Genomic DNA, 27,422 nt, shown 5'->3' with positions numbered 1-27,422 from the left:
CCACCCCGAACCAACCCAGTGATGCCCTCGATGTGATGTCCCGTTGCCTGGAAGCGGTACAGATTTGGATGGGAAAGAACAGGCTCCGGCTCAACCCAGCCAAGACTGAGTGGCTTTACGTACCGGCATCTCGTTTAGTCCAAGAGGTTCCATCTTTGGTTATAGGAGGAGAGATGTTACCTCCCGTTGATAGAGCATGCAATCTAGGCGTCCTCCTGGATTCACGACTCAGTTTTGAAGATCATATTGGAGTCGTGGCTAGGGGGGCATTTGCCCAGGTTCGCCTGGTACGCCAGTTGCGCCCCTTTCTGGACCGAGATGCCCTACGTACAGTCACCCACGCACTCGTTACCTCACATATAGATTACTGCAATGCTCTCTACATGGGGCTGCCCTTGAAGACCACCCGGAGGCTTCAGCTGGTGCAGAGTGCGGCTGCACGGGTAGTGATGGGAGCACCCCGATACTCCCATATTACACCCTTCCTGCGTGAGCTGCATTGGTTACCGGTTGCCCTCCGGGTGAGATTTAAGGTGCTGGTACTGACCTTTAAAGCCATACATGGCTTAGGCCCGGGATACTTGCAGGACCATCTGTTGCCAGGAATGAATTCCCATCACCCAGTACGCTCACACAGAGAAGGCCTCCTCAGGGTACCGTCTGCTAGACAATGTCGGCTGGCGACCCCCAGGGGGAGGGCCTTCTTTGTGGGAGCGCCAGCCCTGTGGAACCAGCTCCCCCATGAGCTTTGGATGGCCCCAGATCTCCAGTCCTTTCGCTGCAGCCTCAAAACACTCCTTTTCCACCTGGCTGACCTGGACTGACAGGGATTTTAACTTATGTTTTTAATTTTTTTAACTCTAATTTTTAATTTATTTTAATTTTAATTTATTGTACAGGGGCCTTTAATTTTAATTTTATCTTAACTTCTGTATTTATTGTATGTTATTGTTGTTAGCTGCCCTGAGTCCTTCGGGAGATAGGGCGGCATATAAGTCCCAATAATTAATAAATAAATAAATAAATTAAATGCATGCAACAGGGTCACTGCCTCCATCTCTCTCTTTTTCTATAACAACATCAATAGTACTAGCATTAACACTTAGACTTATATCCTGCTCCATAGTGCTTTACAGCACTCTCTAAGCATTTACAAAGAAAGCATATTGCCCCAACAATCTGGGTCCTTATTTTACCAACCCTGGAAGGATGGAAGGCTGAGTCAACCTTGAAGCTGGTCAGGATAGAACTCCTGGCAATGGGCAGAATTAGACTGCAATAAGGTATTCTAACCACTGCATCACCAGGGCTCTTCTGTGCCACCATGGCCAATAACCTGGCCATGCAAGTGCCCAGCCAGTGTAAGAAGATGACAGAGGTAGTATGCACAGGCCTTTTTAAAAACACCCCCATCCATTCTAGTGGATTCCTCCCTCTCTCCATCTGCTTCACTTCCAACTTTGAACACTTCTATTACAAGATCCAAATGCTCCTGTGCCTTTGTGTTTATTTTTTTTAATGGTACCAATGTCTGAAGAGATGCATGTATGCACAGATATGAAGTTTTAAAAATTCAAAAAAAATGTGCATCTGGTCACAACTTTCTGTGTTATTGACTGCTCTTTTAGAAATCCATCATTTCCCTTCTGTCCAGCAATTAACTTTCCAGCAATTCTTATTCTGGCTATTTCCCTTCTGCTGGAATTGGAAGATGTAGCATCCTTGTGGCTCTGTCTGTCATAGGCCTCAAGGCTGTGGTGTGGTATAGGAGAAGCATCTGTGGGCAGCATTTCAGATCTCCTGTAGTAATAACTTGTGCAAATGCTTAGATTTTGGCATTTTTCCATTCCTTATACTATGTCAGAACCCATTCCTATTTCATTTCTATCTATCCCCTCTGACCCAGAATCAAATCTCAGCTTTCCTTGGGTTCTGCCATACTCCTAAGTGGGAGAGGGGATGTGCCTGTGGGTTTATTACCTCTGCTTCCTCTATCCACTACAATGTAACATTTTGCTTTCCTGCATTATATCTCTCTCTGAACTTTCTCTCCCTAAACTGTCAGCTAGAACAAGGGACGGAATAAGGAATGTAACCTCTGTGCCTGGTTTATTTCTATACTCTCAGAGGAAGGTGTGAAGAGCCGCCTGACCATCGCTGTGTTAACCGGAGATGGGCCAGTGTTATCTCCCCTTTTCCCATGATGGACCTAACACCTGGGGATTGGCCATCCCACACTGGCCGGATGAACTATGGGGTGGGGTCTTGCTTGGGGATATCTTAACCTATCACTCTGCAAGGGAAATCACAGATCCTGTCTATTATGCCTGCTATCAACTACTCTTAATAAAATTCCTGTTGGAAGAAATTGTTTCCAAGAGTTCTGCTTTCTTAAGATGTGGGATTGAAGTGGGTCCTGACATACTAGCTGGACTTACCATTCCTATGTGGCCTAGGAACCAACTGCAGTGAGGCAGCTGTGGGAAACTGCGTAGTCTCTGGCAGTTGACATAATAACAGTGGCAGATGTCAAAGGCCTTTAAACATTGATGGATGAGGAAGACCAGCAGGCATAGCAGCAGGCTGGAGATAACCATGGTTCGGAACAAGGTTTTCTCCATGGCCAGTTTCTCTAGCAGCAAGTCTGTGAGGGGCAACATTCTGGAATAAAAAGAAAGTAGATGAAGTATAGAACAGAATTCTTGGAGTAATTTGTACATTTGGTGAAAGAAAAAGACTTTTGACCTTAGAGGGCCCCCACCTTCAAATCCCACTTCCTGCAGGAACCCAAGTTAAAGCACCCCAAATTTAGTCTAATGAAGAGAAGGTTCATTGGAGATATGATAGCAGTCTTCCAATAATTGAAGGGCTGTCACAAGGAAGAGGGGATCATTTTATTCTCTATCAACACCCAAGGGCAGGACAAGAAGGAATGGTGGAAGCTCATCACAGAAAGATTCAGCATGGAACTAAGGAGGATTTTTCTTACAGTGAGAACAATAGAGCAATGGAATACTTTACCTCCCTTAGATGCAGGAGCTCCATCACTTGTGTTTTCAAGAAAAGACTGGACAATCATTTGTCTGAGATGGTATAAGGACTCCTGTCTTGGGATTAGAAGATCTCCAAAGTCCCTTCCAGCCCTAGGATTCTATAATTTACACACTGTGTGTTTCTGTCAGAACCCATTTGTTGGGAGGGGGTGATTTCTTCATTCTCTGTTCCTGCGGGTTCTGCCATACTCCTGGGGGGAGAGGGGAAGCTATAGGTGCTACAATGTATCCTCTCCACTTTCCTCTATCAGCTTGCTATGGACACTACAATGTATCCTCTCCACTTTCCTCTATCTACTTGCATGGCAGAAGAAAAAAAGCTAGAATAAGACTGAAAATGTTACAAGAAGCGAAAGAAAATGGAGGAGTTGAACTGCTGGATTAGACGCTATACTACCAAGCAACTATATTAAAATGGCTAAAAGAGTGGATAATGCTTAGAGATAAAAGACTATTATGCCTAGAGGGACATGACCTACAACTGGGATGGCATGCCATTCTGTGGTATAAGAAGAATAAAATACATAGATACTTTCAAAACCACTTTATAAGAAATTACTTCTTTTAGAATGGGAAAAAATAAAAGCAAAAATCTATATTAAAATACTTGGATGGCTTTCAACAATGGAAGCATTTGCTTACCCAAACTTAATCAATTATGAGAAAGTTGTGACCTATAAAGATATTTTAGACAATGAAGGGAAACTGAAAGACAGACAAGGTTTACAAGAACAAGGTATTGAACTATCATGGTGGCTGTCCTGTCCCATGCAGAGAAGGTTGCTGGACTCCACATGAAACAGGCAGATAAACTCAACAGATGAGCTGTACAAATTACTTTTATTCAGGCATCCTCAAGACATTAACTCACAGTTATTGCAGAAGTTCCTCTGAAATGTAGATTGTAATCTGGACCCATCTCGTATGTAAAAGAATAATGGATTTCCCCATTCTATGTAAATGTTACATGCTGCTACAGAGCTGCTAGCCTAGCCTCGGGCTAGGATTCATGCAGAGAGATAATAAAACCATGGCACATAACAGGATGTTCAGTAATAAAGACACAAGACCCTCCCAGTGGCCAATTAGAACACAGATATAACCATGGAACAACTAAACTACATTTCCCAGAAGTCCATCTCTTAATGAGATGGCTTTTTAACCCTTAAAATGTTACTTGCTCTAACACAGTTCTTAATTCCTAAGCTAGCTATATAATGGACCAAATGACTATATACTGGTCCAGCACAGTGGCCATACTTGCAAACTCAAATGAGATATGAAAAAGATGCTAAAACAACAGGATTTTATAAAGAACAGACAGAATTTGGCCAGTTACTACTAAAAGTAGGTGAAAAATTGATTAAGAAACTCTATACATATTTGTTAAACTTAAAGATGGAAGAGGAACAAGTAAAAGAAGCAATGATAACATGGGCAAACAACTTTGGACATAATATAGAATTAGAAAACTGGGAAAGATTATGGGAAAGAAATGCTAAATTAACGAAAGTGGTGGCTTACAAAGAAAACTTATACAAAATGTTTTACAGATGGCATATGACACCAGTGAGGTTAGCAAAAATGTTAAAAAATACATCAAATACGTGTTGGAAATGTAAACAAAGACCAGGTAATTATTATCATATCTGGTGCACATGCCCTAAAATTAAAAGATTTTGGTCAAAAATATACATATGGTTGGAAAAAATGACTAAAAACATATAGATTTCAAGCCAGAACTGTTTCTGTTAGGCATAATAGGAGGAAACTATGAGAACGATTGTATATACTTAAATTTACATATATTAAATGCAGCAAGTATTGTATTTGCCCAGTAATGGAAAAATGAAAACTTACCAACAGAAGAGGAACTAATTAAGAAAATATTAGACTATGCAGAAATGGACAGATTGACATTAAAAATAAAAGAGAAAGAAGACAGTGTACTTTAGAACATGAGACAATTTTAACCAAAGGCTAGAAAAGTGAGTTAGAGAGAAAGGAACATGATATGTACTATGTAACATTGAATATGTATTCGTAAGAAAAAGATTATTGAGTGATTAACATATTATGATAATATAGAAATTAACTCTTACTTATTGTTTTTAAATACATGAACCCAGACAATATGCTGTTTGCTAAATATTAAGAAGGCTATTTAAAAAAAACCCTAACCCTAACCCTACAAAAATTAATGAAATATATACAAACACAACAACAAACTCAGAGAGAACCTAGGAAATATCCCATGGATGAAAATCCTAAAGGGGAAAACAACACAAGAAATGTGGGAAACCTTGAAAAATGTGAACATAAAAGCCCATACCAGCACAATACCATTGAAAAAATAAAACAAGAATTTCAAGAAGAAACCAACATGGCTACACAAAGATCTCTTAGACAAACTGAAAGATGAAAAGGACAAATACAAAAAATGGAAAGAGGGACACATAACTAAGGCCGATTATCAGCAGACAGCAGAACATGCAAACATGAAGTCAGGAAAGCAAAGGCTCAGAATGAACAAAGACTTGCAACAGAAATCAAGGATAATAAAAAAAAGTTTCTTCCAAAATATTAACAACAAGAAACTGTAGGTCCACTAAAAAGAGAAAATGGCAAGGAAATAACAGGCAACAGGGAGAAAGCAGAGCTTCTTAACTCATTCTTTGCATCAGTCTTCACACAAAAAGAAACTATAGCCCATACAAAAAAACCACTGCAAAAGACATACCAGAAATAAAAATTAAAATAAGCAAGAAAATGGTAAGAAAAACACTTATCCGACTTTGATGAATATAAATCACCGGGACCCGACAGATTACATCCCAGAGTTCTGAAAGAGCTGGCAGATGTTATCTCAGAACTATTGCACCACATCTTTCATAAATCCTGGAGCACGGGGAAATACCTGATGTGGTTCCCATCTTCAAAAAAGGGAAAAAAACAGACTCAGGAAACCACAGACCAATCAGTTTAACATCAATACCTGAGAAGATCCTATAAAAGATAATTAAAAAACCAGATCTGTGAATAACTAGAAACAAACAAAGTCATAACCAGTAGCCAGCAGGGGTTTGTTAAAAACAGATCATGCCAAGCCAATCTTATTTCATTCTTTGACAAAGTGACTAAACTAGAAGATCAGCGAAATGATGTGGACATAGTATACTTAGATTTCAGTAAGGCATTTGATAAAGTAGACCACAGCCTATTCATTGGTAAGCTAGGAAAAGGTGGAAGAGATAACATCATCACCAGATGGATCTGTAGCTGGCTGGCAAACCATACTCAATGAGTAGTCCTCAATAGCACTTACTCTGCATGGAGAGACGTAAGCAGTGGGGTTCCACAAGGTTCAGTCTTTTATATTTCTGCAAGTCCACCACATATGAAAATAGGTGGCTTCTAAACTACCACATCTCCAGCATTTAGACTGTAAGTTAGGATACATATTAGACAACTTTTTGGGATCCAGATGCCATCTATAAAACATTTTATAAAAATTTTTTCTTAAATTTTGAGCCTGAGTAAATTTAACATTTCTAACCCAAATTACCTCCCAAGTATCCAACAGAATTGGTTCCTGGATATTTTGTGCCCACTTTATCATACAATCTTTAACTAATTCCGTTTCCGAATCCAATTCAATTAAAACATTATATATCCTCTTTATATGTGTACAATTTAAATCTCTAATTTGTTTTACTAAATTTTCATCTGTAATTGTGATGCCAACCTTCTGATCCAACTTCCACCTAGCTTTCAATTGGGTATATTGAAACCAAGACTGCACAATATTTTCTTGTCTTAACTCATCTAATGATTTAAGTTGCCAATCATTCCCTTCCAATCTAAGTAATTCCTTATAGGAAAACATATCCAGACTCACTCCCATAGATACACCTTCTATCGCGTGTCCAGGAATTCCCCAAATCGGTATTTTATAATTTAACTTATAATAATACTTTTTCCAGACACGCAACAAGGCACTTCTAAGAATATGAGATTTAAAAGCCCTATCCACCTTTTTATCATAAAGCAAATATGCATGCCATCCATATACCAAATCCCAACCCTCAAGGTGAAGTATTCTCTTATTAGTTAAATTAAGCCAATCGCTAACCCATGTCAAGACCACCGCATCATAATACAGTTTCAGACTTGGTGCCTTGAGTCCCCCTCTTTCCCTAGCATCTTGTAAAATCTTGAATTTAACTCTTGGATTTTTCCCCGCCCAGATAAATTTATTAATACCCTTCTGCCATTCATCAAGGTTGGCATCCTTTTTCAATATAGGTATCATTTGAAACAAAAAGAGAAACTTCGCCAGAACATTCATTTTAACAACTGCGATTCTTCCCAGTAAAGATAATTGTAATTTTTTCCAATTATTTAAATCCCTTTGTATCTTCAACCATAATGTTTCATAGTTATTCTTATATAATTTTACATTTGAAGCTGCAATATACACTCCCAAATACTTAACCTTTTTTACTATTTCAAAACCTGTTAATTTAATTAACATTTCCCTTTCACTCTTAGATAATAGATATTCTTAGATATTAGATATTCTTAGATAATATCTTAGTCTTATTACTATTCACCTTAAACCCAGAAACCTTACCATACTGAGTTATAATTTCCATCAAATCTATAACCGATTGTATCGGTTGAGATACTGTCACAACCAAGTCATCAGCAAAAGCTCTCAATCTATAATCATTCTGTTTTATTTTAATTCCCTTTATCATAGAGGACTCTCGAATTTTAATTAATAAAATCTCTAACGTTAAAACAAACAATAATGGTGATAGGGGGCATCCCTGTCTTGTACCTTTTTCAATTGTAAATGTTTCTGTTAGCCCCCCATTAATTATAATTTGTGCAGTTTGTTGTTGATATATAGCTTTAATAGAATGTAGGAATCCTTCTCCAAAATTCATTTCCTCAACAACTCTCAATAAGAATTGCCAATTCAATTGATCAAAAGCTTTCTCTGCATCCAAAAATATCAATGCTGCAGGGACTTGGTTGTTCTTATCCAAATATTCAAGCAAATTTACAATTTGTCTTACATTATATTTCATATTTCCCTGAGTCCTCAGGGAAAGGGCGGTATATAAATATAATAAAATAAATAAAATAAATATACCTTCCAGATATAAATCCCGATTGATCACTATGAATCATTTGTTTTAAAACTTGCATTAATCTATTAGTCAATACTTTAGCAAAAATCTTATAATCTGTGTTCAAAAGCGATATAGGTCTATAATTTTTAGGTTGAGTAAGGTCTTGATCCTCCTTTGGAATCAATGATACAAAAGCTGTCCTCCAAGATGGAGTAACTGCTCCTCCAGTCTGAATTTCATTAAACAAGATCTTTAAAGGTTCGGGGTAGAGCTCTCCCGGGCCGCCAGAGTTGAAACTCTGGTGGCTGAAGGATTGAACCCCCCCAAAGCCTGAGTTTGCTCCAGACCTCGGGACGCCTCTGCTCCAGGGCTTTGGAACAGAGCAGGGCGTAGCAACCATCCCTGCCAGCGAGAGTGAACTTCAGATTACTTGGATGCAGGCAGAGTGGTACAGGAGAATCATGTGAAAGCAAGTATATGATCTTTAACTTGGTGGACTTTGTGGAGTTTGTTAAAAGTGAATGTGCGCAACAGGCTCAAGTGGGTGAAAATGGCTGCCAAATCTTCTAAAGTTCCTAGAAGAGCGGGGGCTTCCCCGGTGCAGCAATCTTTGTTACAAGCTTTAATGCCCCCCCTGCACCTGCACCAGCTTTAACAGTGAAAGATCTGCAGGATGTTTTGCAAGAGGCTTTGAAAAAGCAATCTCAACAATTAGCTGAACTTATGGAGGAGAAGCTTACAGAAATGAGGGCAGACATTTTACTTGCATTTCAAGGCATGGCTCTTTGTATAGAGCGTCTGGACGAGAGAATGGAAGATCTCAGCCAAAATAATATCAGATTAGATGCAAAAATGACGGAGACTGAAAATGTGGTGGATAAGATTGATGACGATTTGACCTTGGTACAGTATAGGGAGATGGAGTTCGCTGTGAGAATTAGAGGTTTAAAAGAGGATTCTAAGGAAAATTTGAAAAAAATAGTTTCAGAGGCTTTGGAAGGTGTTTTGGAGCGCTCAGCAGAAGAAATTATGGAGGACATAGATAAAATATTTCGCGTTAATTCGTGGATTGCAAGACAAAGGAAACTACCCAGAGATGTGGTGGTTTACTTCACAAAGAGAGCAATTAGAAATGAGGTTATTCAAGCTTTTTACAATATTAAATTTGCAATTACAGAACAAGAAGTTTTAATTTTAAAAGAGATTCCTCCAAGAATTCTAAGGAGAAGGAAGGAGTTCGCTTTTCTGGCAGAATTAAGAAGACGGGATATTCAGTTCAGATGGGAGATTCCAGTGGGTATGATGGTGATGTATGCAGACACGAGACATCGTCTTCTCACTGTTTTACAGGCACGTGATTTTTATGCTAATGTTCTAAAAGCTGTCCCTATACCACTTTTGGAATCTAATAAGAAGAATGGTGAAGGAGTGCATAAACCACAAAGTGAGAGTATACAAGGTGCGGAAGGAGTTATGCAGCTGAAAGATGGAGAATTTCAGAAAGATACAAGAGTGGATCAAATTTCAGTATCGGAGGAGGCTAGAGACCAAAGAATGACACGTGCTGCTGCTAGGCGAATGAGACAAGAGCAAGATCATCAGAGAGTTGTGATGGCACCTTCAAAACTTACTTACAGTGAAGCAGTGGGAGGAGCGCGACCCAAGAGAGTGCAGGTGATTTTGTAAGAGGCACTCCAAAAGCTTCAGGTCGCGAAAGATGGCGACAAAACTTCTAACCGGGAATGTTAATGGTTTGAATTCACCACATAAGAAGAAGAAAGTATTTCAATATTTAAAGCAATTTAAAAACGATGTTATTTGTTTACAAGAAACACATATTAGAGCATCGGATCAAAAGTACTTGGCTAACTTGAGGTTGGGTACATGGTTTATTGCTTCAGCGACTGATAAGAAAAATGGAGTGGTTATTTACATTAGGAATACTTTGACAGCATCTTTAATTGAAGCAGATAAACAAGGAAGATATGTTATGATTGAATTGTTAATAGAAGGCAAGAAAACGCTTTTGGTTGGATTATACGCTCCTAATCAACAACAAGGAGATTTTTACAGTTTATTACACAACAAGATTATTCAGTGGGATTATAAATCTTGTATTTTTATGGGAGACTGGAATGGCGTTTTTGATGTACAAGTGGATAAGGTGTTTTTTTTTAAAGTACCCCAAGTCATGCTAAACTGCCTAAGTCTTTTTTTGAGATGAAGGATGACTTGGAATTGTGAGACATTGGAGAGAAAGGAATCTGCAAGAAAAGGATTATACTTTTTTTCTGACAGGCATCAATCTTTTTCGAGGATTGATTTTGTATTAATTACTAATGATTTTTTTTCTAGGATCAAGAAGGTCAAGATTTGTCCAAGAACTATATCTGATCATAGTCCAGTATGGTTAGAGATAGAAAAAGATAATAGGGATAGACGGTCTTGGCGCTTAAATGAATATTTGTTTAGATAGCAGGAAAATGTGGAAGAGTGTAAAAAACAGATGAAGGAATTTTTTTAAATTAATATGCATAAAGGTACTTCTATTGAGATGGTTTGGGATGCAAGTAAAGCTTATATGAGAGGTGTATTAATATATTTGAACAATAAATATAGACATAAATTGGAATTTAGGAGGAAAGAATTAGAGGATGAAATTAAGGAAAAAGAAAATGCTTTAATTTTGAATCCATCTGACAGGAAGATCAAAGAAGTAATTACTTTACTTAGGGGTCAATTTGACAAGTTAATGGCAGATCAAGTAGCAATTAATCTGCGGTATGCTAGACATAATACTTTTTGTAATGCTAATAAACCAGGTAGATGGTTAGCTTACTTGTTAAGAAAGAAGCAAAGGGCTGCTAATATAGATAGAATGGAACATAAAGGGAAAATAGTGTATCAGCAGAGTCTTATTAAAAAGACTTTTGTTGATTTTTATTCTAAGTTGTATGCTAGAGATAAGATTAGAGACGCAGATATAGATGATTATTTGATAAGAGCTAATGTTCCTGTGCTCACGCAAGAACAAAAGGAAGGGATGAATCAGTTGATAACTGATGAAGAAATTTTTTTAGCAATCAAACAATTGAAAGTGGGTAAAGCACCGTGTACTGATGGATTGACTGCTGTGTATTATAAAAATTTGCAGTTGGAAATGGTGAAGCCTTTAAGGGAATTGTTTCAGACAATTCAAATGGGGGGAGGGGTACCTCCATCTTGGAAGACTGCTTTTATTTCTTTAATCCCGAAGGAAGAACAGGATGTCACCCAAGCCAAAAATTATAGGCCAATATCACTTTTGAATATTGACTACAAGATATTTGCAAAAGTTTTAGCTAACAGATTAATGAGGGTAATACAACAAGTAATTCATGGTGACCAAACTGGATTTATAAGTGGTAGACAAATGAAGAACAATGTGAGACATATTGTAGATTTATTGGAATTTTTGAAAAGAAACAATCAGATCCCTGCAGGTCTGATCTTTTTGGATGCTGAAAAAGCCTTTGAGCAACTGGATTGGCAATTTTTGATGAAAGTATTAGAGAAAATGGAATTTGGGGATAAATTTCTACAACCAATTAGGGCAATATATCAAAAGCAAACAGCCCGTATAATAGTTAACAATAGCTTGACTGAATTATGTAATATTGAAAAAGGTACAAGGCAGGGGTGCCTGTTGTCACCTCTATTATTTGTTTTAACATTGAAAATATTACTGATTAAAATACGTGATTCGGATAAAATTAAGGGAATCCAAATAAGAGATCAGGATTACAGATTGAGGGTGTTTGCAGATGATCTGGTTGTTACAGTAACTCAGCCTGATTATTCAGTTGTAGAATTAATGGAGATAATAACGCAATATGGGAAAGTTTCTGGTTTTAAGATCAATATACAAAAAACTAAAATATTGTCTAAAAATATGACAGTATCATAAAAGGCTATTTTAGAAGAGCTAACAGGATTTGAAATAGTTAAAAGGGTTAAATACTTGGGGATATATTTGTCAGCCTCAAATGTGAAGTTATATAAAAATAATTATGAAAAGTTATGGGGAAAAGTACAAAAAGAATTAGATAGTTGGAAAAAATTACAATTATCTTTACTGGGAAGAATTGCAGCAGTGAAAATGAATGTTTTGCCAAAATTTTTATTTTTATTTCAAATGATACCTATACTTAAAAAGGATTTAAACTTGGAGGAATGGCAAAAAGGAGTTAATAAATTTGTCTGGGCAGGGAAAAAGCCATGAGTTAAATTTAAGATAATGCAACATACACGTGAAAGAGGTGGTCTTAAAATGCCTAATTTCAAATTATATTATGAGGCTGCTGCTTTGTCAGCGATAAGTGACTGGTTTAATTTAACACAAGGGAGATTATTAAATCTTGAGGGTCATGATTTGTTATTTGGATGGCATGCATATTTATTGTATGATAAGAAGGTGTTTAAGATACATATTTTAAGGTATGCTCTGTTGCGAGTTTGGAAAAAGTATAGACATAAGTTAAATTGTAAGATACCTGTTTGGGCAATACCTAAGCACACGATAGAAAATATAAATGTTGGATTTAAACACGATGTGACTACATATAAGGAAATTTTAAGTTTTGAGAGGAATGTATGGCAATTAAAGTCATATAACATTTTAAAAGAAGGAAAGATTGTACAAACTTGGTTTCAGTATGGGCAATTACAGGCTAGATGGAAAGAGGACAAGAAATTTGGTTTTTCAATGAGTGATGAAAATTTGGTAAAGCAAATTAGAGATCAAGGTCAAGCACATATAAAAAGGATATATATTGCATTGATAGAAATTGATTCAGAGACGGAACTTGTTAAAGATTGTATGATAAAGTGGGCTCAGAATTTTCAAGAAGTTATTACAATGGATACTTGGGAAAAGATCTGGGTTAGAAATGTAAAATTTACACAGGCCCAAAATTTAAGAGAGAACTTTTATAAAATGTTTTATAGGTGGCATTTAGATCCTAAAAAATTAGCAAGTATGTATAAAATTAGCAAGTTTTCTCTGCAACTGTTTTTATTGGGTATTATCATAGATACTAATGTTGTGGACATTAAGTTGATGTTGAATTTAATTACGGCAGCGAGACTTTTAGTAGCGCAATATTGGAAGAAGGAAGAACTGCTGACTATAGAAGAATGGACTTTAAAAGTTTCTAACTTGGCGGAAATGGCAAAGATCTCAGCGTATTTGAAAGACCAATCGCAACAGAGATACATTGTAGAGTGGAGGAGATGGATTGATTACATCTAGAATAAATATGGGACTAAAAAGTTTCACTTAGCATTTGAATAAGTAGCGGATATATATATAACTAGCTTGTCGTTATTTTATTAGAGTTAATGTGTGATAGAATTTAATATTTTATTGTTGTTTGTATATTTTAGACTATGTTTGTTTGTATTTTTATACCCTGTATTTTGCTCTGGGAAGCCGGGGAGGGGGGAGGGGAGGGGGAGGGGGGTTGTATTCAAAAATGTATTGTAAAACTTTTCAATAAAAAAAGATCTTTAAAGGTTCAATCATTTCAACCAACAACATTTTATAATAAATTGCTGTTAATCCATCTGTTCCCGGGGCCTTGCCCACTTTCAACTGTTCAATAGCGAAAAAGATTTCCTCTGATGTTATTAAGTGATTCATCTCAAGTTGTTGTTCTTTTGAAAGTCTTGGAAAATGAGCTTCCTGTAAATACGTATCTATATCTAAAGCTTGTATGTTTTCTCTAGAATATAATTTCGAATAGAAATCTAAAAAACTCCTCTTAATCAGCTTTTGTTGATAGACTTCTTTTCCTTTATATTCTATTTTATCTATAGTACATAATTTCTGTTTCTTCCTTAATTGGTAAGCCAACCACCTACCAGGCTTATTAGCGTTACAAAAAGTATTATGTCTAGCATAACGCAAATTAGTTGCTACTTGGTCAGCCAATAGCATACTAAATTGTTCTTTCAATAAATATATCAAAATCCTTAAATTATTATCCAATGGATTCAAAATAAATTCTTTCTCCTTAGATTTAATCTCTTCCTCAAGATCTACCGTATTTTCCGGCGTATAAGACGACTGGGCGTATAAGATGACCTCCTACATTTCCTGTTAAATTATAGGGTTTGGGCTATACTCGCCGTATAAGACTACCCCTCTTCCAACGCACACCAAATAAAAATTAATAAACATCAGATTTGATTTTAATATGGTAATTTTAATTCAAATGCTTATGACATGCAGGTGCTTAGTAGGAAAACTGTCACTTATAAACATAAGGCTGTTTGTCATCAAACATGTAAACATAAAACAGTGCAAGTGGATTAAACTATAATAACAATAACAAAATAATAATAACAATAATAATAATAATAATAATAATAATAATAATAATAATAATAATAAGAAGAAGAAGAAGAAGAAGAAGAAGAAGAAGTTGGAGGGGATCTTGGAGGTCATCTAGTCCAATCCCCTGCTAAGGCAGGAAACCCTATACCATTTCAGACAAATGGCTGTCCAGTCTCTTCTTAAAAGCTTCCAGTGTTGGAGCATTCACCACTTCTGGAGGCAGGTTGTTCCACTGGTTAATTGTTCTAACTGTCAGGAAGTTTCTCCTTAGTTCTAGGTTGCTTCTCTCCTTGACTAGTTTCCATCCATTGCTTCTTGTCCTGCTTTCAGGTGCTTTGGAGAATAGCTTGGCTCCCTCTGCTTTGTGGCAGCCCCTGAGATATTGGGTCACTGCTATCATGTCACCCCTCACCCTTCTCTTCATCAAACTACACATACCCAATTCCAGCAACCGTTCCCTATTTTCCTAATTCACTTTTTCACTTTTCCTAATTCACTCTAATGCTTTCCCTGCGCAGAGCCTTACGTAAAACCAGCTGCCTGCAATTGGTGCAGGTTCGCATCCCACCAGGCTCAAGGTTGACTCAGCCTTCCATCCTTCCAAGGTAGGTAAAATGAGGACCCAGATTGTTGGGGGCAATAAGCTGAGTTTGTAATAATGCTGCTTGGGGGGGGGGTGAAAGCCCTAATAAACAGGCATATACACAGAATGAAGGCTATTGCTAAGCACATTGATTTGTGCTTTAAATTGTAAGCCACCCTGAGTCTTCGGAGAAGGGCAGGATATAAATGGGATTTTTTAAAAAAAAGACCAAATGGGAGATCCGCTCCAGGTTTTCCAGCCAGCCCGCCCAGTTCCTGAGTCAAATGTGTCCTTAGAGCTAAGCCGCTGCTCTGGCTGCTGCCTTCCCCACCTGCCTTTCAAGTTGGGATATACTACAGCTGCTCTTCAACTTTAGAAGGAAAGACGCCCAGACCCCAGTCTGTAAAAAATCACCGACTGCAGCTTCTTCTCCAATTCGTCCCACTTTCCCTGCGCAGACTAAATGGGAGATCCGCTCCAGGTGTTCCAGCCAGCCCTGTCCCTAAATTTTCAGCACCTGGCGTATAAGACCACCCCTGACTTTTGAGAAGATTTTCATGGGTTAAAAAGTAGTCTTATACGCCGGAAACTACGGTATACGTTTTTGCATTTGCTTATGCCTATAAACATTGTTCATATAAATCAAGACTCCTCTCATATAAGCTTTACTGGTGTCCCAAACCATTCCCATCGATGTACCTTTATGCATATTTATAACAAAAAATTCTTTCACATGTTCTCTACATTTCTGCAAGAACACCTCATTTGTAAATAAATTTTCATTCAGTCTCCAGGATCTTCTACTACCATCTTCAGCAAAAAAAACTCCAACCAAACAGGACTATAATCCGACAATGTCCTAGGGAAAATCTTAACGCTCTTAACCCTAAAGAAAAGATCAGTAGTAATTAAAATAAAGTCAATCCTAGAGAAAGATTTATGTCTATCCGAAAAAAAGTAAAATCTCTGTCTTTCATATTCCTTTCCCGCCATACATCTCTTAATTCCAGATCCTCCTTCAAATCAAAAAAAGCTTTAGGCAATTTCGAATTAGAAAAGTTTTTGAAGGAACCCTTCTTGTCTTCAGATGGGTCCAAACCTCCATTCCAGTCCCCCATCATAATAACAGATTTGTAATCCAATTCAATTAGTCTCTGATGTAAAAATTTTAAAAACTTTTGCTGTTGTTGATTTGGAGCATACAATCCAATAAGAAGAACTTTCTTTTCTTGTAGCATTAATTCAATACTAACATATCTCCCTTGTTTGTCCGATTCAATTAATCTAGCCGAAAAATCTTTTCTTAAATAAATGACCACTCCAGTCTTCTTGTCCAGAGCAAAAGATGCAAAATGTGTTCCCAATCGGGAATTAGCCAGATACTTTTGGTCTTTTAATGCAATATGTGTCTCTTGTAAACAAACAATGTCATTTTTATGTTGTTTCAAATAATAAAATACTTTGTTTCTTTTCTGTGGTAAATTTAAGCCATTAACATTCCATGTCAGGAACTTCACTATCTCTGGTGACCATGAGCCTTTGGAACATAGCCTGAAGATCACCTGTTGCTCTCTTCGGGCGTGCTCCTCCCACAGGCTTTGAAACAGCCGCATCTTGCGTAGTTAGACCAGATACAAGCTTCTGTTTTTGCTCTTTTTCCATACGCTTGTATGCAGCCCTAGTCATCCTCTGTTCTTTCGAGTCCTCCTTTAACGCCAAACTCTGCTCCATAATCTCAGCCTGCCGCATCTCCTCAAGAGGCAATGACATTGTCCCTTCACTCAATTGTTTATCTTTTTGTCTTACTTCTGTTCTTTTAACTCGAGGAGACGGTGGTGAGCCTGCTTTAAGGACCTTAGTATAAAAATCTTTTGCTTTTAGAATTGTATTCAACCTGTACCTCGTCCCTGCATAATTCACCACAATTCCATTGGGTATTTCCCATCTAAACTGAATTTGTCGCTTCTTAAGCTCATCGGACAGAAAAGCGAAATCTTTCCTTTTTCTAAGAATTTTTGGAGGTATCTCCTTTAAAATTATAATATCTTGGCCTGCAATTTGAAATCTTTCCCAATAAAAAGCCTGGATAATAGAATTTCTAGTTGATCTCCTGGAAAAGTAAATCACTACATTTCTAGGTAAATTTTTCTGTCTAGCAATCCAGGAATTAACCCTAAATGTCTTATCCATTTCTTTAAGTAATTCTTCAGGTTCACATTTCAAGACAGGAGCCACTGCTTGTACCACTTCCCATTCCAAGTCTACTTTAGGATTCTCTTTAAGGCCTCTGATGTGCAATGCAAACTTCATGTCTCTATATTGTGAGATGATGACTTCATCTTCTGTTCTATCAATTTTAACTTCTGCTCTGTCTATTTTCTGTTCAGCACTGATGATTTTATTTTCCAGATTCTCCACATACTCCATAACTGAATCCACACGAACATCCAGGCGTTCAATATGTGCAGCCAAGCCCTGAAGTGCAAGCACTATATCCTCCCTCATCTGTTTGTTTTGATTAACAAATTCTTCCTTTGTTTCCTTTATTTCTTGCTGTAATACTTGTGTCAATACTTGTGTTGACTGCATCACAACTTGCTGTATGTCTGCCAATGTAAATGCAGGTGGTGGTGGGGAAGGTGATTGTACTGTAGGTTTCATTGTAGTTTTCCCTGCAGCTTGTGGTAAAGGTAAAGAAATAACACTTTTAGAGATTGTAGGGCCTCCCTTAGGTTTCGATTTCCTTTTTCTCCCAGCAGAATCAAAGTTCAAAAGAGAAAAAAAAGAAAGGAGAAGGGAGAAAAAATAAAAGTTTTTCTCCCAAAGTTCCTTATCCTTCAATAAAAAAAGGACAAGCTTTCAAATACACAAAATCCAGTACTGGGTAGAATCAGTTGCAAATTGTATCTCTTGCTATGTTGCAAAATATAACAATTTTCCAAAACAGTCAATTCACACAAGAAAGCAACATTCCAGCACCATTTTTACTCCATTTCCATCAGCTTAAAACTTGAAGAAGATAATGAGTCTGAGTTAAAGTTAAAATCCAACTTGAAAATTCAAATCCTCCTGCTTCGCTCTGCCTGCTTCTCAAAGAAAAAAAAATACTCACAGTCCCATCTAAGCAGCAGATGTAGTTGTCGTGTCTAGTTCCACTCCTTTATGGAGTGAAAGAGTCCTGGGAGCGGAGAAAGCCTGGGCTCCGAGGGAACTCACTCCGTTAGCCCCCAAACTCGTTGGGGGATCACAGAGGAGCTCTACCTCTACCCAAACAGGCTCACCTCTCCCTCTTCTCCTGAGGGAGAGACTTCGGCGCCATGGGACAGCTGATTTTAAGCTAAAAAGTTCCATTTAGCTTATGAGTAGATCTTAGAGGGATATTGTTATTAATTTTAGTGTTAGTACTTTGTATGTATCTATGTTAAAGGGGAGTTAAAGCACATTATGAATTTGGTTAATTTTATATTATGGATAATTTTTAGTTAGAATATGATTATTATATCTATAACCCTGTATTTAGCTCTGGGAAGTGGGGGGAAGGGGGTGGTTTGGGGTGGGTGGGTTTTGGGGATATGTATTGTAAAATCTTTTTTGTAAAACTCTTTAATAAAAAACAAAAACAAAAAAACAATGGGTCCTATCCAACAAAATGAGCTTCAATGTGGAGAAAAGCAAAATTTTACATTTAGGCAAGAAAAATCAAAGGTACAAGTACAGATTGGACAAGACCTGGCTTAAAAACAGTAATTGTGAGAGGCACATTGGAGTCCTAGTGGACGATCACTTGACTATGAGCCAGCAGCAACCAAAACAGCTAATACAATCCTGGGTTGTATAAATAGAGGCATAGAATCAAGATCATGCAAAGTATTAGTACCAATTTATAAAACCCTAATAAGACCACACCTGGCATACTGCAGCCAATTTTGGTCAGTATTTCACAAAAAAGATGTTGAGAGTTTGGAAAAAAATCAGAGAAGAGCAACTAAGATGATCAAAGACCTGGAGACTAAAACATACAAAGAACAGCTGTGGGACTTGGGTTTTGCTAGTCTAAAGAAAAGAAGAAATAGGGGAGACAGAGGGGGTCACTTTGTTCACCAGAGCACCAGAGGGAAGGATGAGAAACAATGGCTGAAAACTTCCTGACAATTAACCAGGGGAACAGCTTGCCTCCAGAAATCTTGGGCACTCCATTTTTTAAGAAGAGACTAGATAATCACCTGTCTGAGATGGTATAGGTTCTCCTGCTTGAGCAGGGGACTGAACTAGAAGACCTCCAAGGTCTCTTCCAGCTATATTCTATTCTATAAAGTGGTATCAACACTTCACATGATCTTGATTCTATCCCTCTGTTAATGCAGTTTAGAACTGTGTTGGCTTTTATGGTAGCTACAGCACACTGCTGGCTCATATTTAAGTGATTGTCCACTAATAATCCAAGATTCCTCTTACAGCTACTACTATTGAGCAAGATACCACCTGTTATGTATGCAGGCATAGGCATAGCAACAGCCCTCAGGGGGCGTTGGCCTGGACAGTTTCGGCGGGAAACCTAGGGCCAACCCCATTGGCTGTTAGCTTACCTGGCCAGGTATATAAGGAGGCCAGGTAGCCCTCATTCCTCAGTTCACTTCCCCTTCCAATAAAGAGCTGAACTCACACACCGGCTGGTGTCTCTCTTGCGTCGGACCCACTACACAATAGTGGCGACGAAGGTGGGATTGCTGCAGACCAAGAGCTGAAGTCACTGGGGAAATGCTCCGCGAGCTGAAGGGAAAGGCATTTTTCCTTCTTCCCCCCACGACCGCCAGCCGAACCGGCAACGCCAAGCGCCACATCCACGACCAACTGCCGCCATGGCTAGAGCCGGACAACCCCGCGAATTTGAGACCCGCCGCCCCGAAACCTGGACCCGTTACCTGGCTCACGTTGAACTGTACATGCGGTTCAATCAGATATCGGAGGACGGTGCAAAGGCGGCCGCCCTACTCTGCCTTGGGGGACCAGCGCTGCTGGAAGTCGCCGCGAACCTGTTCCCCCAGGAGGCCATCAACACCGTCGCATACCGAGACCTCGTGGCCAGGCTCAATGCACATTTCAGGCCCCGGCGCTCCAAGGTGGCCGCATGGTCACAATTCGAGAAAAGGGACCGGCGCCCTGACGAGACCGGCGCCGACTTCCTCACCGCCCTACGGGAAGCTGCCGTCGCTTGCAGGTTCACAAATTTGGAGGAGCGACTACGGGACCGGCTGATTTGCGGCCTCCGCGACAGGTGGTTGCAGGAGCGCCTATTCGAAAGAGAGGAGGTCTCTCTCCAGGAAGCCGAGGACGCCATCCTAGCCCACGAAGCAGCCTGCAGGGCCGTCCAAGCCTGCCAGGGAACCCAGCCTGGCAACCAGACAACCAGCGTCCACCGGCAAGGGGCCACAGAGGAGGACGACCTCCTCCAGCGGAAGTCAACCCCCGACCAGCGAGCCAGACGCCCAGACAGGCCCAGGCCTCCCAGCAACACTGCCGTTCCCCAGAGGTGCGCAGGATGTGGTGGGAACCACATGCGCAGCCTCTGCAAGTTCCGGTCCGCCACGTGCTGGGCCTGCAAGAAAACAGGCCACATAGCCGCCGTCTGCCGTAGCCGCCGCCCCCGAGAGGAGATCCACGAGCTGCAGCCGGAGGAACCGCCGTTCGAAGGTACTGGGGCCCCCACCAAAACAAAAATTGGCTATGTCGAGAGCCGGCTGGCCATTAACCATACGGGTAGCCGCCGGCTGCTCAAACCCAAAATTAGATTAACAATCCGTTTGCAAGGTGTCCCTTGCAGCATGGAGCTTGACTCCGGATCAGCGGTCTCGATTATTTCGGACGAGACCCTTAACCACATAATTAGCCGGAGCAAGCAACGGATTAAATTACGGCCTACTAAATTAACCCTGACCGATTTTCAGAATTCGCCGGTCAAGGTGAAGGGGGAGGCCACCATTTCAGTGGGGTTTAAGGGTCGCGAAGGGCACCTGGATGTTGTAGTGGTAGAGGGCCGCAGAGCCAGCCTGGTCGGGCTGGACTGGTTTGAGGCCCTGGGAATCTCAGTATCTGGGATCCATCGGATCCAGGGGGACTCTGTTGAGGCCGTTTGCCGGGAGTTCGCCGACATCTTCGACGGGTCATTAGGCAAGTACACCGGGGCCCCCATATCGTTCAAGCTTAACTCGAACGTCTCCCCCGTTAGGGTCCGGCCGCGGCGAGTCCCGTTTGCGCTCAAACACAAAATCGAGCGTGAACTAGACAAGTTGGTGGCCCAGGGAATCTTAGAGCCTGTAGATGGAGGGGAGTGGGAAACCCCCATCGTGACCCCCCTCAAATCCAACGGGGAAATAAGGATCTGCGCCGACTATAAGTGCTCGGTGAACCACGCCCTAAACCCGCACGCTTACCCGGTTTCCGCGGTCAGCCACGTTCTCGCTTCCCTCCAAGGTGGCGCCATTTTTGCAAGGCTCGATCTTGCACAGTCGTACCAGCAACTTACGGTCACTAGGGAAACAGCTGACATCCAAACCATAGTAACCCATAGGGGGGCGTTCCGGGTGAACAGGCTGCAGTTTGGAGTCAGCGTTGCTCCCGGCATTTTCCAGGAGGTTATGGAAAAGACACTCAAGGGCATTCCAGGAGTCTGCCCCTATTTTGATGACATCCTGATCGCAGGAGCATCAGCAGAGGAACTGGCAGGGAGGCTTAGGGAAGTGCTGGCAAGGCTGCGCACAGCTGGCCTCAAACTCAAAAAGGAAAAATGCAGCATAGGCGTTCCTTCCACAGAATTTTTGGGGTTCAGAGTAGACGCCAGGGGAATCCACCCCACAGAATCCAAGGTGAGGGCCATCAAACTAGCACCCACACCCAAGAACAAAGCAGAGCTTCAGGCATTCCTGGGTCTGCTGAATTTCTACCATACATTCCTCCCACACAAGGCAGCCATCGCTGAACTGCTCCACAGGCTGCTAGACAAACAGGCAACATGGGCCTGGACGGCCACCCATGATCAGAGCTTCAAGGCCCTGAAGGCATTGCTGTCGGACAAGTCCACAGTAATCCATTTCATCGAGTCCAAGCCCATTTGTATCGCCTGCGATGCATCCCCTTATGGTGTGGGCGCTGTCCTAAGCCACCTTGAGCCCAACGGGGCACAAGTCCCCATAGCATACTATTCTAGGACACTGTCTGGAGCAGAAAGAAACTATGCCCAAATAGACAAAGAAGCCCTGGCAATCGTGGCAGGAATCAAGAAATTCCACGATTACTTATATGGCAGGGAGTTCACTGTCTTCACGGACCACAAACCACTCCTGGGCCTGTTCACCACAGACAGGCAAACCCCCCAGATTCTGTCACCCAGGATGTTCCGGTGGTCCATCTTCCTTGCAGCATACAATTACAAGCTGGTACACAAGCCAGGGAAGGAGATGGGCCACGCAGACGGTCTAAGTAGGCTCCCCCTAGACACACACGACCCAGACCCAGCACCAGCCACACAGATCCTAGCCCTGCAGGAACTACCCGAGTGCCCAGTTCTTGCCAAGGACATTGCCAGCCACACAGCCACAGACAACATCATGGGCAGGGTGCACTCATGGGTTTGCACAGGGTGGCAGGACAAATCCCCGGGACCAGAGTTTCAGGCCTATTTCATTAGACACGATGAAATCTCCACACACAAAGGGTGCCTCCTTTGGGGTAGCAGGGTCATCATTCCACCTGCACTATGCGCCAGGGTATTGGACTCCTTACACGAAGGGCACCCGGGGGTGGTCAGGATGAAGGCACTGGCTAGGAGCTACCTCTGGTGGCCCGGGTTGGACAAGGAGGTTGAGGATCGGGTCAAGGCCTGTTATACGTGCCAGAGATCCAGGCCAGAAGTGCCACATGCACCAGTACACCGGTGGGAGGCCACACACACGCCATGGTCCCGCATTCACATTGACTATGCGGGGCCATTCCAGGGTCAACTATTTTTAGTAGTGGTGGACAGTCACTCCAAGTGGTTAGAGGTAGTCCCTGTCCCCAACATGACCTCGGGGAGGACAATCCAGGTGCTCAGAGCTCTCTTTGCCACACACGGCCTCCCCGACGTAATTGTGTCTGATAATGGGCCTCAGTTTACTGCTGCTGATTTCCAGGCGTTCTTGAAGGCGAACTGGATTAGGCACGCCACCTCTGCGCCTTTCCATCCATCTACCAACGGGCAGGCCGAACGGATGGTAAGGACGACCAAAGACGCACTCCGGCGCATCATCAGCGGAGACTGGCACCACAGACTGGCCAAATTTTTACTAACCCAACACACAACACCATGCGTGGCTACCGGCAAGAGCCCAGCAGAACTGCGATGGGGACGGCGCCTCATCACCAAGCTGGACTGCCTACACCCAGACCGGGTAGCAGCCGAAACCGGAAGGGCAACATCACCATCATCACCATCATCACCATCACCACCAGCATCACTACCATCACCATTGCCATCATCATCCACACACAGGGTCCTCAACCTGGGGGACCTGGTCTGGGCAAGGAACTATGGGGCTGGACATCCTTGGGTTCCGGGGACAGTGGTCGGGAAAACAGGACCCCTTTCGTACATTGTAGGGGTGGAGGGGGGCAGACGCATAAGGCGACACATCGATCAGCTCAGAGGAAGAGTCCCTGAGCACGTCACACACGCCCCTGAGCGCGTCACACACGTCCCTGAACTCAACGCACACAATCAACAGGAGGACCACACTCCAGGAGGGGTCAACCCAGCTGAGGACGTCACAGGGCAGGGACCAGAGGAGGACTTCCTGATGCCGGCTCCTTGCAGCCCTGCACAAAGGCCTCAGGAACCCACGGTCCAAGCCCAGGGGCCAAGCACACCCAGACGATCCACCCGTCCACACAGGACACCAGCCTACCTGTCGGACTATGTGTGCAAGTGATCCTCACACGAGGATACCTCTGTTTTTTTTATATATATACTCATAGTTATAGTAGTTGCATGTTGTTGTTGTTATGTGGGTCTTCTCTAAGGGGGGAGGGGTGTTATGTATGCAGGCATCTGCATAGCAATAGCCCTCAGGGGGCGTTGGCCTGGACAGGTTCGGCGGGAAACCTAGGGCCAAACCCATTGGCTGTTAGCTTACCTGGCCAGGTATATAAGGAGGCCAGGTAGCCCTCATTCCTCAGTTCACTTCCCCTTCTAATAAAGAGCTGAACTCACACACCGGCTGGCGTCTCTCTTGCGTCGGACCCACTACACAATACCACCTACTGTACCTTTGCATTTGGTTTTTCTTGCCTACATGTAGAACCTTACTAACCTTAACCCTAACCCCTCTGCATACTTCCCTCCGTGTAGATGCAGTTCCATTGAGGAGTACATATTGAGTGCAGTTGGTCAGCTAGTTACAAATCCATCTGGTGGTGATGCTGTCTAACCCACATTTTTTCTATCTTATCAAGTAGTAGGTTGTGGTCTACTTTATCAAATGCCTTACTGAAGTCCCAGTAAATTATATCCACAGTATTCCTCTGGGCAACTAATTTTGCCACTTTGCCAAACAATGCAATAAGATTTGTCTGGCATGATCTGTTTTTGACAAACCCATATTGGCTTTTGGTTATGACTTTGTTTGCCTCTAGGTGTTCGTTGATTCATTGCTTGTCTTTTCCAGAATCTTTCCAGGTATTGAGGTCAGGCTGATAAATCAGAGGCTTACTGTATCTAATATTTTTCCTTTTTTGAAGATGGGAACTACATCAGCTCTTTCCAGTCCTCTGGTAGTTCCCCAGTGCTCCAGGATCTTTGAAAGATACAGTTCAGTGGTTCTGAAATCATGTCTTCCAGTTCTTTCAGAACCTTGGGGTGTAATCCATCTGAGGTGATTTGAACTCATCTAGGGTGGACAGGTGCTCACCATTTTCTTCCCTATTTTAACTTGTATTCCCAATATGTTTTTTATGATACTGTTTTTGATAGGTTGGACTGTTTTTTCCCTTTGAGTAAAGACTGATGCAAAAAAAGAGTTAAGTAGTTATGCTTTCTTCCTGTTGCTTGTCACCTTTTTGCCAATTTTTCCCACTAATGGACCAATCATTTCCTTAACTTTGTTTTTTACATATTGAAAGCTTTTTTGTTATTTTTGACTTTTGTCACAAACCTTAGTTCATTTGGAGCCTTAGCTCACTTCATTTTGCAGGCTCGGGCTATTTGCTGATATTCTGCCTTAATTATGTGCCCCTCTTTCCACTTTTTATACTTGTCCTTTTTGTCTTTCAATTTATTAGACATTTCTTTATGCAGTCATGCTGGTTTCTTTTTTTTTAATTGAAAAGTTTTACAATACATTTTTGAATACAAAAAAACCCTCCTCCCCCTCCCCTCTCCCCAACCCCTCCCTCCCCTCCCCTCCCCCCTCCCTGACTTCCCAGAGCTGAATACAGGGTATAAAAATACAAGCAAACATAATCTAAAATATGCTAACAACAATAAAACATTAAATTCTATCGCACTTTAACTCGCCATCATCAAAATATTAATAAAAACTACTAATTAGTTATACATCATATAGATCCACTACTTATTCAAATGCTAAATGAAACTTTTTAGTCCCATATTTATTCTGAATATAATCAATCCATCTCCTCCATTCCACAATGTATCTCTGTTGCGATTGGTCTTTCAAATACACTGAAATCGTTGCCATCTCCGCCAAGTTAGAAACTTTTAAAGTCCACTCTTCTATAATCGGCAGTTCTTCCTTCTTCCAATATTGCGCTACTAAAAGTCTCGCTGCCGTAATTAAATTCAACATCAACTTAATATCTATAACAGTAGTTTCTGTAATAATACCCAATAAAAACAATTGTGGAGAAAACTTTATCCTTTTCTTAAATATCTTTTGCATATTCCACCAAATTTTAATCCAAAAAGCTTTAACCTTTTTACAAGTCCACCATATATGAAAATACGTTTCATCCTCACAACCACACCTCCAACATTTGGGCTGGCAATTCGGATACATACTTGCTAATTTTTTAGGATCTAAATGCCATCTATAAAACATTTTATAAAAATTCTCTCTTAAATTTTGGGCCTGTGTGAATTTCACATTTCTCACCCAGATCTTTTCCCAAGTATCCATTGTTATAACTTCTTGAAAATTTTGAGCCCACTTTATCATGCAGTCTTTAACGAGTTCCATTTCTGAATCAATTTCTATCAATGCATTATATATCCTCTTTATATGTGCTTGTCCTTGATCTCTAATTTGCTTTACCAAGTTTTCATCAGTCATCAAAAAACCAATTTTCTGGTCCTCTTTCCATCTAGTTTGTAATTGCCCATACTGAAACCAAGTTTGTACAATCTTTTCTTCTTTTAAAATATTATATGGCTTTAATTGCCATACATTCCTTTCTAAACTTAAAATTTCCTTATATGTAGTCTCATCATGTTTAAATCCCATATTTATATTTTCTATTGCGTGTTTAGGTATTGCACAAATGGGTATCTTGTAGCTTAACTTATGTCTATACTTTTTCCAAACTCGCAACAGAGCACACCTTAAAATATCTGTCTTAAACACACTATCCACCTTCTTATCATACAATAAATATGCATGCCATCCGAATAACAAATCATGACCCTCAAGATTTAATAATCTCCCTTGTGTTAAATTAAACCAGTCACTTATCGCTGACAAAGCAGCAGCCTCATAATATAATTTGAAATTCGGCATTTTAAGACCCCGTCTTTCACGTGTATCTTGCATTATCTTAAATTTAACTCATGGTTTTTTCCCTGCCCAAACAAGTTTATTAACTCCTTTTTGCCATTCCTCCAAATTTAAATCCTTTTTAAGTATAGGTATCATTTGAAATAAAAATAAAAATTTTGGCAAAACATTCATTTTCACAGCCGCAATTCTTCCCAATAGAGATAGTTGTAATTTTTTTCCAACTATCTAATTCTTTTTGTACTTTTCCCCATAACATTTCATAATTATTTTTATATAACTTCACATTTGAGGCTGACAGATATATCCCCAAATATTTAATCCTTTTAACTATTTCAAATCTCGTTAGTTCTTCTAAAACAGCCTTTTGTGATACTGTCATATTTTTAGACAATATTTTAGTTTTTTGTACATTGATCTTAAATCCAGAAACTTTCCCATATTGCATTATTATCTCCATCAATTCTACAACTGAATAATCTGGCTGGGTTACTGTAACAACCAGAT

General features: G+C 40.6%; 1 protein-coding gene across 1 annotated transcript in view; it reads right to left on the bottom strand.

Annotated features, from left to right (window-relative positions):
* The window catches only part of CYP4F22 (cytochrome P450 family 4 subfamily F member 22), a gene marked incomplete at its 3' end in the record, with an annotated part of 138,120 nt that overhangs the window by 75,866 nt on the left and 34,832 nt on the right, over positions 1–27,422 (bottom strand). Inside the window, exon 2 of the mRNA XM_083354700.1 lies at positions 2,439–2,661. Coding sequence (XP_083210826.1) covers positions 2,439–2,660 — 222 coding nt within the window. The 5' untranslated portion in view covers position 2,661. The remainder of the gene's footprint in view (positions 1–2,438; positions 2,662–27,422) is intronic.

Source organism: Vipera ursinii (genome assembly GCF_947247035.1).
Source record: "Vipera ursinii genome assembly, chromosome: 2".
Classification (NCBI taxonomy): Eukaryota; Metazoa; Chordata; class Lepidosauria; order Squamata; family Viperidae; genus Vipera; species Vipera ursinii.
Note: the sequence above shows the minus strand (reverse complement) of the source record. Positions and strands in the feature narration are given on the sequence as shown.